Raw genomic sequence first — 13,598 nt, 5'->3', positions numbered from 1 at the left:
TATGTAGACGAGGTCGAGTTGATTGCCAGATTTGTGTGTGTGTGAGGTAGTAAGGAGCTTGAGATCGAATGAGGATAGAAGGGAGTGAAAATCTGTAGCATACTGTTTGTCCAGGTGGATGTTGAGATCACCAAGGATTACAAGTGGGCTGCCATCCTCAGGGAATAAAAATAGCAGCACATCTAGTTCCTCAACGTAACCGTAACCAACGTAAACGTAAACAATTAATGACATCAATTTCATTTTTGTGTGAACTAACCCTTTAAGTTTTCTCCTCCAAGTTGCTGAAGAAATTTAAAATCTCCTCCATGTCAGACATGTGCTGTGATGTCATTGTTCATCTCCATAGAAACTACCCAAACAATATTTCCAAAAAAACTTTTTAAAGGCATATTACAGCATTGTGGTGGAAATGACGGTAATACTGTGGGACAACTACATTTTGTATATAAAATCACATTAATAGTTGTCTGACCTTAAAAACGTCTCGGTTACATATGGTAACCCTCGTTCCCTGAAGGAGGGAACGGAGACGTACGTCGGACTTAGACCGACAAATGGGGATCACTTCTGGGAGCCCCTATCAGCTTCGAGATTTAGAAAACGGACCAATGAACATTGGCATGCGTGCTTTGCATATCGCACCCCGCTGCGCGGGTATAAAGCGGAAGCGATTACCACGCACCATTGTTTTTCACTGAGGAGCCGAACCAAGGCTCGAACTGCAGTGATGGTACAGCAACTGTGGCGACGGGACGTACGTCTCTGTTCCCTCCTTCAGGGAACGAGGGTTACCATACGTAACCCAGACGTTCCCTTTCAGTCGGTCACGTTGGACATACGTCGGACTTAGACCGACGAATGGGGATCCCTATGGAAAATGCCACAGTTACTACCACTTCCAGCGCCCTGCCGGAGTCCCTCTGACCCCGTCTCAGCAGGCGGGGAATTTCCTGCAGGGAGAGCCCTACTGCTATCCCACAAGACCCAAACAGTTGACTATTGGATAACGCTGGAAAAGCGTGCCCCTGGAGGCCGCTGCGGAAGCCACACTCCCCCAAAGGAGATAACATGTGGAGTTACACGTATGGACTGGCCGTGGGCAGTGCTACATACGGGAGTCCCAGGGGTGGCCCCAGCCCTATGGTCGGGGGACAGTCACCGCACTGAGGAAAAGACACGGGCTTGCCGTAGGGAGCCGTACCGTGGAGAATACACATATGGGACCAACGTGGGGGTCACTACATATGGAACCCAGCCTAACACAAGTTCCACACTGCATACAAGTGTTAGACCTGGCGCATAGACCGTAAAAAAATATGGACGACTCGACATCATCCGTTTCCGCTTGGCAGATTTGAAGCTTTCAGGCGGCCTTGCACGGCGCTGACATCCTGGGACCGAGTCTGCGCAGTAGAGCGCAGGAAGTAGAGCAGGAAGTACAGCCGCGATATCAAAAGCTGCCCACACTCTCGCAGATGCAGAACAATTAATTATGTTGGTGTGAAATAAACAGTTATGGAAATGTAGAAATTAAAGCTAAAGCTCCAATCTGCTCCCAAAAATTTCGAAAAAAGTCTGTTAGTGCCTCAGTGACAACTTCACTCAGAGAAGCCGTCAGTCTCAGCTGTCAATCATGACGTCACACCCCCCGTTATTATAGCATCAAATAACTAACTCAAAGTAAACTTATTTTTAAAACGAACACCTGAAATGAAATCATTGTGATGATAACTGCCTTCAGTGACATAAACTAACTTTGAGGAACATTTTTTGAAGTGTAATTTTATTATTTAGTTTGCCTTGCGTCCATTAGAAAACACAGAGCGGCGGCTATACTGGGACCGGTCACCGGGGGGCGCTCGAGGCGCGAAAGCTTCAGTAAATGAGAGGGAGACTGCAGGCTTGACCTGGCGTCAGATGCTCCGCCACGTCCGACTGCCGCGGGTTGCGGAGGACTCGACATGGTTGACACGTCCATTCCATGAGGAAGGGAGTGGCGCAGCAACCCAAAACTAGAACGGGCACTTCGGTTCTACCGACTCAGGGGAGTGAGTACACGGGAAGATACCGGTTCTACACGTAGGCTATAAAATCTAGCGAACGTGTTGGGTGTCGCCAAGCCCGCAGCTCTAAAAATATCTGTCAGCGAGGCGCCACGAGCCAGTGCCCAGGAAGAGGCTACACCCCTGGTGGAGTGGGCTCTAATCCCGAGCTCAGATACTTCTGACTCCATAACAGGAGGTGGTGGGCGAGTTGTGACATGCGACGGGAGCGTAGACCACCCTGTTTGTTGATGTACGCTACGGCTGCAGTGCTGTCCGTACGGACCAGAATGTGCTTGCCCCGGAGCGGCGCCTTGAAGCGGCTCAGGGCAAGACGAACTGCTAACGACTCCAGGCAGTTGATGTGCCATTGCAGTTGATGCCCTGTCCACAGACCTGAAACTGCAAGCCCGTTGTACGTGGCACCCCAGCCGGTGGATGAGGCATCCGTGGAGACAATCGCATGCCTGGACACCTGTTTTAAGGGCACCCCCGTCCGTAGAAACCCAGGGTCTGACCACGGCTGAAGGTTTGGTGGCATCTCGGTGTAACTAAGACACGGAGGGATCCGCTGTGCCAGGCCCACCTCGGGACTCGTGTAGCCAGTGTTGAAGCGGTCTCATATAGAGCAATCCGAGCGGCGTCACAGCCGTTGCGGATGCCATATGCCCCAGGAGCCTCTGAAACTGTTTTAGTGGGACCGCCGTCCTGCGTGCAGGCAATGCAGGGACCCGACCCGGACGGCAGCCCGTGGTGGGGTCTGCGCGTGTGTCAAGGGCGGCAAGGCATGGAAGCGTTACACACCGCCAAGCGCGCTCTCTTGGCACTCAGAGATATTGGAAACTGCTCTTTATGTGAAGTTTTGGGTTTCACTGGCCGCAAGGCGGGACAGATGTTAAAGTCACAAAGGAACCCCCCGGCCCTCCTCCGGAGGGAGGAAGTGGTGCTGCTGCCACTTCCTGTCGAGCAGGATCCTCCATCTCTGGGTGGCCCATCTCAGGGTCTCTTCCGACGACGCTTGCCACCTGGCTTGGCAGCGGCCTGAGCGGGCTGGACGTCCTTCATGCGGCCGGCTCCACGTCTACGCCCGGGTGGAGGCTGCTGCTGGGCGGCGGAGTGGGCGCGGTGGTGGGCGGACGCCCTCGGCGACGAGCAGGCGGAGGTGCTGCCGCCGCCGACGGGGTGGAGGCAGCAGCGGACCGCCGGGGCAGGATGTGCCGGATGGCCTCTGTCTGCTTCTGGGCGGCTGAGAACTGCTGGGCAAAGCTCTCGACCGCGTCGTTGAACAACCCAGCCAACAAAATAGGGGAGTCCAGGAAACGGGACTTATCGGTCTCCCTCATGTAGGCCAGATTGAGCCAGAGATGCCGCTCCTGGACGGGAGCTTCGGGTCACCGCGCCAGCTGGAGGCGGACGTCGGACACAGTTGCATCGGGACTGCCCGCTCCACCGGCGGAAGTGGAGGGTTCCACTCAAGCCCGACCTTTTCGGCGGCCCGGGAAAGCATAGCCATCAACTCCAGGTCCGACTCGACTGTTGCCACTCTCCCAGAGGGAGGCAGTACAGTCGAATCTTCATCCCCAGAGGACTGAAACTTCCCCTCCGATGCAGCGATCGACATCATTTTGTCCGCGGGTTCCCCAAAAGACACCGTTGGCCACGCATCTGGGGGGCCAACGGGGTCTCCCGGAAGCACCACCAGTTGTGACGCTTGTGAGGGATTAGGGTCCCTAGGAGGCTCACTCGACGGGTTTGTCCTAACCGTGATACTTCATTCATCAAAGTAGGTCTATTCTGCTGGGCAGGAATAGACCTAGATCGAGCTATGGGTAGGGGGACTCCACCTTCCTAGAGGAAGGCGAGTCTCGACCTAAGCGCCGAGATAGTCATGTTCCCGCAGTGAGTACACGAACTATCCACAAACGCTGCCTCAGCGTGCTCAGCGTGTGTGTGTGGTGTATGTGTGTGTGTAAGTGCAATTTGCTCAGTTGGCTGTGAAAACAGCAGCTCTCTCAGCAGCAGTGAGATCGCGGTCGCGCTGTCTTGTGCCGTCTGGCCAACACAAGAGCAATTTCCCCCGGCACACGCTTTCTCACTCTCTCGTTGCTAGATAGCAGGCAGTCAAATGCTTCATCAATGCCATTTGGCTCCGAAGTGAATGACAATGGTGCGTGGTGATCGCTTCCGCTTTATACCTGCGCAGCGGGGCGGGGAGCGATATGCAAAGCACGCACACCAATGTTCATTGGCCCGTTTTCTAAATCTCGAAGCTGATAGGGGCTCCCAGAAGTGATCCCCATTCGTCGGTCTAAGTCCGACGTACGTCGAACGTGACCGACTGAAAGGGAACCTCAATTATGTTTTGATTATTTTACTGATAGTTTATTCAGTCATATTTTAAAAAATAGATAAATCATAATTTTACACTTCTTTTTCATTATTGAAGATCAGAAGTCTGGGTGTGGGACAAGCACAAAACAGCAGTATTTGCATGTATAATGATGTGTGAAGGTGAAAAAATCATTATCATTATAGTACCGGTAAAAAGTTCCTAAAGTACTTTTATTGTACATTCAACTATGAAAGTGTCAATTTTTCAAAATTAAATGTTTTTTTTATAAAATATGATCGAAGGACATGAAAGTGCCCGTAAGTCTAAGAATTGCCCACCTACATAAACCCCGCATTTCTCGTCCCCACAGCCCGCTCAGTTTGCTCTCCTCACAGAGGGTGTGTCCATACGGAAGCTGTAGTAGCCTATGTTAGAGCAGGTTTTTCCGGTTTCTAGTGGTGATTAAAAAGAAGCGCCCGTGGCTCCGTTACTCTAGTCATTCCTCTAGCGGGAGCGCAACGATGGCATCGGCCACCCAGATGTCCAGTCTGCCCAGCGGTCTCCGGATCTGCAGCACCGTACCGGACATCCTCTACCTGCCCGAACTGGTGCGTGAACGGAACATTTAATGCTCAGAAATGTAAAATAGTTTATCATAGTTGTAGGCTAAAATATCAGATTCATATGGGCTATTCTTTTTCTGCACCTTTCCCCCCCATTTTTGGTCGTTTTCATACATTTAGCCTAATTTTATGAGTATGTTTATGTATATTCATGTATTTTTCGCTATATTTAGCCTATTTTAGTTGTGTTATTATTGTTTTAATGGTTAACTAAGGAGTAAACACAGGAATACACTTTTTTCACCTTTAGGTCTTCCACAGCCTGCTATATTGTGGCGAAAATTATGGTGACAAAAAATCAGCTTGTGAAATAAATATTGTTATAGTTACAGGACACATTTGATGGGTGGAGTGGCAGAAGAGTATTTTTAATTTTTTTAAATTATATTTTTAAATTATTAGTTTTAATTGGCCTATTAGAATTGTATTCTAAACTTTTATTTTTTAATTAATATTTTCCAAATTATTGGATGTAGGCTAACGGGTTTCTGGTGACATGAGGTCTCAGCCCAGCACCTTCAAAACAGCAGCATTTGACACTGAGGTTTCTGAGGGACACACAATACAGAACATATACAGCCTACCTGAGTTAACCTGTAACGATGGATCAAAGAGGTGTTTGAGCGAGGGAGTTTGTTTTGTGGTTCTGGTTCTTCTCTGAGCTCAGTAGACGCTTTGAAAGACATGAATGTGAGCTCAGGTCATGTGTACCTATTAGTAGCTCAAATTAAAGGCGAGATGATCTCTGTGTGTGTGTGTGTGTGTGTGTGTGTGTGTGTGTGTGTGTGTGTGTGTGTGTGTGTGTGTGTGTGTGTGTGTGTGTGTGTGTGTGTGTGTTGGAGGATTAGAGGAAGAGAGAGAGATAAACAAAGGCATTTTTATCAACTCTTCTCGCTGTATCTGTTATAAATAGTTAGTATTAATATTAGGGATGCAACAATACAGTTAGTCCACATGTTTTTTTTTTTTTTTTTTTTTTTTTGCTATTCTATTCCTAGACGACAGGAACAGAAAAAGGTTAAGGAGAAAATGTTTTTATTGCAATACTCTTTCTTTATTTTACTTAAAAGACTTGAAACCCCTTACTTAAACTTAAAACTCTACTTAAAAAAAACTTTTTTTATTAAGTAAACAGGTTTCAAACAGATTAAGTGCAAAAGAATGAAGAACAATAGGTAACACTTTACAATAAGGTCTCATTGTTAATACATTAACTAACATTAGCAATTTGCAATAGCTTTATAATTACAGAAGTTATTATTCTTTGTTACCTAATGTTTGTTTAATTAGTCATTGTTAGTTCATGCCAGCTCAGGTATATTAAATAAAGTATTAAGTTGCAACTTTTGATTTTAATAATGTGTTATTAAATGTTGAAATTAACTTTAACTAAAATTAGTAATAAAAGGTTATAAAGTAGGCCTAGGCCTATTGTTGATTGCCAGCTTAACTTGAATTAAATATAATGTTAAGTATTGTAAAATGTTAGCAAAAAAAAAAAAAAAGGATTAATTCAGTCAATATCTAGGGCATGTTGTAGATCAGATTACAATTTTAAAATGTTTAAGTTTAAAAAATAAATAACTAGCCTAAGTCTTTAATGAGGTCTGTTTATTTGATGGTGCGATGAACACCAGAAGAAATACCAAAAACGGAATGTCTGGTTAAAACACACTGTTTAAAATATTGTTCAGAAACAGAAAGCTACTTTGTTTACAGGATTACAGGGTTAATGGTTGCATTTCTGGCTGTTCCATCAGCAGCATCTGCTGTCAGAGAGAAAATGTGGCAAGCCGTTTTAACTTTTATTCATTCACAGGATATGAATTCTTGATATCAACAATTCAGTTTTAAAATGCTATAGCATGATAAACTTTTTTTTTTTTTTTTTTTTTTTACTAGTTAAAAAGGTAATTCTTGATATCAACAATTAAATTTTCACTAGTAAAAATGCTAATTCTTTACATCAACAATAACATTTTCATTAGTTAATATGCTAATTCTTGATATAAACAATTTAATTTCAACTAGTAAAAACTTGAATTCTTGATATCAGTAATTGTATTTTCACTAGTGAAATGTCACCACAGGCTGATACTCAAATTCAACTGTTGATATCAGGAATTCAATTCCTCATGTCTATATAATTACAGCTCTCTAAAATGGGTTTCTTACTAGTAATAATCACATTCATGATATCAGAAATTTATATTGTCACTAGTGACAATTCAGTTGTTGATATCAAAAATATATTTTTTTTTACTAGTAGCAATTCAATTGTAATATCAAGATTTTTTGTTCTTGTCCATGTGCAGGGGTGCATTAAAATAACCAAAATCCCCTTACAGCAAGCATTTTTGCATCTAAAATACGTCTAATAACGTATAAAGTAAAATTTGGGTTGTCAGTGAAAATCTAATAGACATCTAACCATAGCCCAAGAATAGACTAGTCATCAAATAGACAGCCAATGAATGATACTTATAGAAGTCTAATAGACAGTAAAATAATGGACAAGGATTTTTTTCACTCAAATATAGGTTCTCATAAATGACAATCCACAAACAAATGTAATATAATGGTTTTATTTAGAAAAATAACTTTAACAACATAGATAACATAAGACGATACAAAAAGATCTAAAGATCAAAATATGGAATATTCACAACGTAATATAATAAACATATAAAAAATTACAAAATAAGAAGTTAAAAGTTACCTTTAGGTTTCAATAAAAGGTTGACCCTTTTGTTGGTGTATAAAACAATACGGTTAATAGTTGGCTTTATTTCCATTGTTTAAAATGTAAACTCTTTTGCCGCTGGGAAGTTGGTCATCACTAGCCTGACAAGCCAGACCCACATCAACATGTTTGGTCTGGAAACTCACCATTGACAGGGATCAATAAAAAATATACATGCCAAAAATTGCATTTGTTTGCATATTGATTGGGACTGAACAACATGAGGCATTAAATCTTGATTTAACATAAACAGCTACACCACCACCTTTTATTTTGGTTATTTGTTTGGTTGCACTATGCACAAATTACCATATTCTGAATTTGCTTAGTGTGTGTTTATCCTACAGGTGTTTGGGGGGTTAGTATGGATCCTGGTGGCATCCACATATGTGTTTCCCAGCAACCCTCAGGGATGGGTGATGTTTGTTTCAGTCTTCTGCTTTGTGATGACCTTCCTCTGGCTTATCATCTTCGCCTGCGGATGGCACAAAAACAGCAGCGCCTGGGCTACAGCGGTGAGCAGAGTGCAGATTATAGTGTGTGTGTGTCTGTGTGATCATTGAATTCAGGTGTTCCAATCACTTCCATGGCCATGGGACGGTGTATAAAATCAAGCATGCAGACTGCTTCTACAAACATTTGAGAAAGAATCAACCTTGATAGGTTGCCAGCTGTGCAATAAATCCATTCATGAAATTTTCTCACTATTAAACATTCCACAGTCAGCTGTTAGTGGTTTTATAACAAAGTGGAAGCAATTGAGAGCAAAAGCAACTCATGAAGTGGTAGGCCACATTAAATCACAGAGCGGGGTCAGCGCACGCTGAGGCACACATTGCATAGAAGTTGCCAACTTTCTGCAGAGTCAATAGCTACACTGCAAAACGTGCTTTACTTATTTAGTCTTTTTGTCTTGTTTCTAGTCCAAACATCTAAAAATTCTTAAAACAAGAAGTATTTACTAGACAAGCAAAAGTTATTGTCTTGTTTTGGGAAAAAATAACTCAAAATTAAAAGTTTTTGCTTACCCCATTGGGAAATTAGTTTGCTTATTTTAAGAAAAATAAATCATCTTAATTCAAACAGAAAACAAGATAATTTTGCTTACCCCATTGTCATATTATTTTGCTTATTTTAAACAGCACTAGGTAACTTTTCAACCTTCATAATACATTTTTTAAGACTCTTGTGATGATAAATCGACTTACAATAGGTTGAATGACACGTCTGCCATAGCCTGATGGGATCGTTTTTAATCGTACTTTTAAACTTCGGGTTTTGGGTAGTATATATCCCAATATCCCAAAACTTTTGGCAATATAGAGTATGTGCCACATGCTTGTGCGTGTGGGGGCATGATTTTGTGACATATGAGGGCACAAATGTGTATAATGACATGGGTATGATATAGGTATTACAAGGAGAGGGTGAAATATGAGGACATTGGCCATGTCCCCACTTTTCAATATGCTTATAAATCACACAGGATTTTTTTTTTTTTAGAAAGTAAAAATGCAGAATGTTTCCTGTGATGGGTAGGTTTAAGGGTAGGGGCAGTGTAAGGGAATACAAAATACAGTTTGTACAGTATAAAAACCATTACGCCTATGGAATGTCTCCATATGTCAAAAAAACAAACGTGTGTGTGGCAAACTCACCACACGCTTTAGAGCAGGGGTGTCCAATCCCGCTCCTGGAGGGCCACTGTCCAACGAGTTTAGCTCCAAGTCCAACCCCAATGAAACACAGCTGAACCAGCTAATCATGGTCTTTCTAGGTATACTAGAAACTTCCTGCAGGTGTGATGAGGCAAGCTGAAACTAAACTCTACAGGACAGCGGCCCTCCAGGACCGAGTTTGGACACCCTGCTTTAGTTAAAAATCAATGGGTTTAGGAAGGCAAGAGAGACTTTAACATTACTGCTTGTGTCGCTGTTGGTGATTTACTGCTTGTGTCACACAAGCAATTTATTTATACACTTTTTAATGTCACATGCTGTCAAATGTGTGGTTTTATTTTTGGTAATACTGATTACTTTGTCATCTACTTTTTTTTTTGTGGAGCCCCTGTCTCTCCCTTCCACCCGATATATGACTTTGATGTCTTCTTGTGTGCAGGACTTCTTTTATCACCTGATTGCTGCTATGTTCTATCTGAGCGCCTCAGTGATCATGGCCTTTTTGACCATCTCCCTTAATTCAGTGCTAGTATTCAACAAGTACTCTCAAATCAACATTGCAGCTGTGGTAAGCACAAAATACACACACTTTATTAGTATCCGTTGATACTGAAAAGTTTGTTTTTCATGCTCATTTCCCCCATTTTTTGCCATCATCAAACACTACCTTAAAGTTAATCTTTAAAAAGACTAACAATTTCTAAACACATAAGCCATTCTAAATGTGATGCTTGACTGAATTTGCCCTCTCTCTCCCTCAGGTGTTCTCGTATATTGCCACATTGCTTTACTTCATCCACTGCATCCTTTCTGCCATGCGGTGGAAATCCTTCTAATCAAAGAATCAGACAAAAAGGAAATCAAATAAAAAAAAATGTTTAATAAATTGAAAATAAACATTGTAAAACCACTGGGGCTGAGAGATAAAGCTCAGGGGTCAGTCCTGAGCGCCCTCTACTCAAAAACCACACCAATCATAATATAATAATCCCATTTACACATTTTATAGATAATCCAGACCAATTTCTTCTCAAATTATGATGTTTTCTTATACTTGGGAGGTGGGACTTTTTTAATATAAAAATATCTTAAATATATCTGTCCTTGTACTGTTCTATCTCCAGTGAGGATGAGGATCAAGAAACATGTGGGGTTTTGTATACTTGTACCTTTGTAACAGATAAATACAATTTTGTATATTTAGCTACTACACACTATTAAAAACATAATTTTTAATAAAAGAATATGAATTGGACACAATTCCCTGTGTAATTAATTCCTCAGAATGTATGGCCAGTAAATATGATTATATAAATGTATATATACATTTTCATACAGGCAAATATGTCAATAGGTCTCAATATTCACTGATGTCGAATGCTTTTTACAATGTGTAGATTTATGCTGGCTTTTAAATGTTTGTGAGAGACAAGCTTGTAGGGAGGTAAAGTCCCACATACAGCTGGTGTGTGTAGCGGAAGCACACACTTCTCACACACACTTAAACAGTGCAGTTGTCCTCACAAGTTCAAGAAATTTATATTCTGTGAATTAATAAAAATAAAAAAACAAGCCAATTTACTGGATTCCAAAAAAAAAAAAAAGACAAACACACTTGTTTAAAATCCCTAAATATCATTTCTCTTGGTGAAATGAAAGACATGCTCTGAGAATTCATACATCACACAGAAAAAAAGTGGAGTATTTTTACTTTCCAAGTAATTTATTTAATATATTTACAAGTAATATATATTTTTCAAATATATGTACTTTATAGGTGTTCTTCTTTGGAAAACTTTTACTTCACAACATTCTAAAACATAATATTGTAATTTTTACTGCACTGCGTTTCATATTGAATATCATTTAATACTTAATTATATTAAAAATGTAGTGCTGTATACTTTTACTCAAGTAAAAGTAATTACAATTTTACTTAATGTAATTAAGAGTTAAAAGTAAAAAACAAAAACAAAAACAAAACTTTTATTAGTAAAAAAGTATGACATTATATATATTATGCTTTGGAATGCAGTAAAGTATCAATGTTTTTCTTTGGAAAACTTTTAAAGTATATACTTTAAAATCTTTGAAAAAATGTACTTTAGTATAAAGTAAAAATACTCCACTGCTGTCCGCCTCTGGATTTAGTGACCTGCTTAGCAACATCACAAATGAATCTGTATTGGGGAAAGTGGGGTAAAATAAGCCATTTTTTTGTCCCTTAAAGGACAACTCCGGTGAGAAATGAACCTAGGGGTAATTAACAGATGGTTACTGAGTAGATCGTTCTCTGGGATGCGTTTTCTTGAAAATCGAATGTAAAGAGTTTTATCTCTAAAAACAGATTAGCTTATAGCGCTTGTCTGTGGGGCACAGGGTAGACACAGGGTGGTAAAATTAAATTGCTAGCTAAATAGGCTCGAAATAGCCTCACACTAACACGGTAGCATAATGAGGGTCCCTACATGCAAACCGAAGCATTGAGAACTTTGTAAGAGTACAACCAGTTTAATAAGAAGATACTTCATAAACATAGTGCCTTACACGTTCACAGACAGACACCATCTCGAAAAACAGTCTCAATGAATTGATCTACGAGCGCTGTTCTAAGTGAGCTGGTCGATAGGAATTAAGTTTGTGAAATGTAATAACATGGACATTTTTATTTTTATTTTTTTATTTTCTCTGTCGCGTTCAGTGTTTTCTTCCAGAAACAATGAACCATATGAGATTCCAAGTCACAGTTCATCACTTAGAACAGCGCTCGTGGCTCGATGAGTCGAGACTGTTTTCCAAGACAGCGCCTGTCCGTGAACGTGCAAGGCACTATGTTTATAAAGTGTCGTCTTATTAAACTGTTTGTACTCTTACAAAGTTCTCAATGCTTCGGTTTGCATGTTGGGACCCTCATTATGCTACTGTGTTAGTGTGTGGCTATTTTGAGCCTTGTTAGTGGTATTAACTAGCGATTTAATTTCACTACTCTGTGCCCCATAGACTAGTGTTATAAGCTAATCTGTTTTTAAAGATAAAACTCTTTACATTTGAGCTCCATGAAAACGCATCCCAGAGAACGATCTACTCTGTAACCATCTGTTAATTACCCCTAGGTTCATTTCTCACCGGAGTTGTCCTTTAAGATGAGAAAATTAGGTAGAAGTAAAAAAAAATAAAAAATTATAAAGTAATTTCTGGATGTTTTCTATTATTATGAATAAAATATGAAAATATGGCTTCTTATTTTTTAAAAAGTGTTCCTGGGGCTCAATTAACCCCAGGTTAGGGGTAAGTTGATCTGAGTCAGTGGGTAGCTTCTGGGTGTAAACAGACCATCTAAATGAATCTAAATCAAAGTACCCATGTGAGATTGTAAAAATCATTTACCTCTTTTAAAAACACCGTAATCAAATTTCCTTTTACAAAGTCATATTTCTTTTCTTAAAGCTAACTTAAACAACATTACAAAAATGTATTGACATGTATTTAATTGTTTGCATTTCTGAAACAATATGTTAAACACCACAAAGTTGTAATCTTGCCAAAAACAGACTAAACAGTTTGTTGTGGAAAATAAATAAATAAAGTAAAACTGGATTAGAATGAATATTCTATAAATGTAAATAAATATCATTAAAACTAATGAACATTTTAGTCAAAAGGTTCTTGGCATGATAGTTTTTCTGCAGTGTTGAACATGTTAGGCTATTAGGGACTACAGTTGGAAAGATATATATGGTTAAGCATCTTCTGGTTCTGTACTTGTACATTGTTCCTATCAAATAAACGCAAACTATTTTTTAAAGAAAATTCTAAACTAAACCAGTTGTGTAACATTACAATGAAATTATACCAGTTTATACTTCAGAGTATAAACTGAAACTTTAACGAAAGCCCCACAGCATCTGGCTAACTGTGCCCCAGAGCTGCCATAATAGCATTCTAGTTCAGGCTAATATTTAGCTGAAGGATTTGCTACAATTAATACATTGCTAAATCACCAATATGGGTCATAAATATGTCACACCTAGACACATTTGCTTTGATGCAACAGCCATTTGCAAAAATGTTACTTAGACAAGCCGAAAACATTTGTTTTAAAGTAAATGTGTGCCTTCCACTCCTCCCATGTGTTTCTTCTTTCCACAGAAGAAATGATGGGTGGTTCCAAAATAT

General features: G+C 40.6%; 1 protein-coding gene across 1 annotated transcript; it reads left to right on the top strand.

Annotated features, from left to right (window-relative positions):
• The first annotated feature begins 4,869 nt into the window (after positions 1–4,869).
• Positions 4,870–11,698, top strand: malb (mal, T cell differentiation protein b). Its single transcript, XM_067454607.1, has 4 exons — positions 4,870–4,985; positions 8,091–8,258; positions 9,862–9,990; positions 10,184–11,698. Exons 1-4 carry the CDS (start codon positions 4,899–4,901, stop codon positions 10,256–10,258), a joined length of 459 nt encoding a protein of 152 aa, XP_067310708.1. The 5' UTR covers positions 4,870–4,898; the 3' UTR covers positions 10,259–11,698.
• Positions 11,699–13,598: the final 1,900 nt, after the last annotated feature.

Source organism: Pseudorasbora parva, chromosome 10 (assembly GCF_024679245.1).
Source record: "Pseudorasbora parva isolate DD20220531a chromosome 10, ASM2467924v1, whole genome shotgun sequence".
NCBI classification, from domain to species: Eukaryota; Metazoa; Chordata; class Actinopteri; order Cypriniformes; family Gobionidae; genus Pseudorasbora; species Pseudorasbora parva.
Note: the sequence above shows the minus strand (reverse complement) of the source record. Positions and strands in the feature narration are given on the sequence as shown.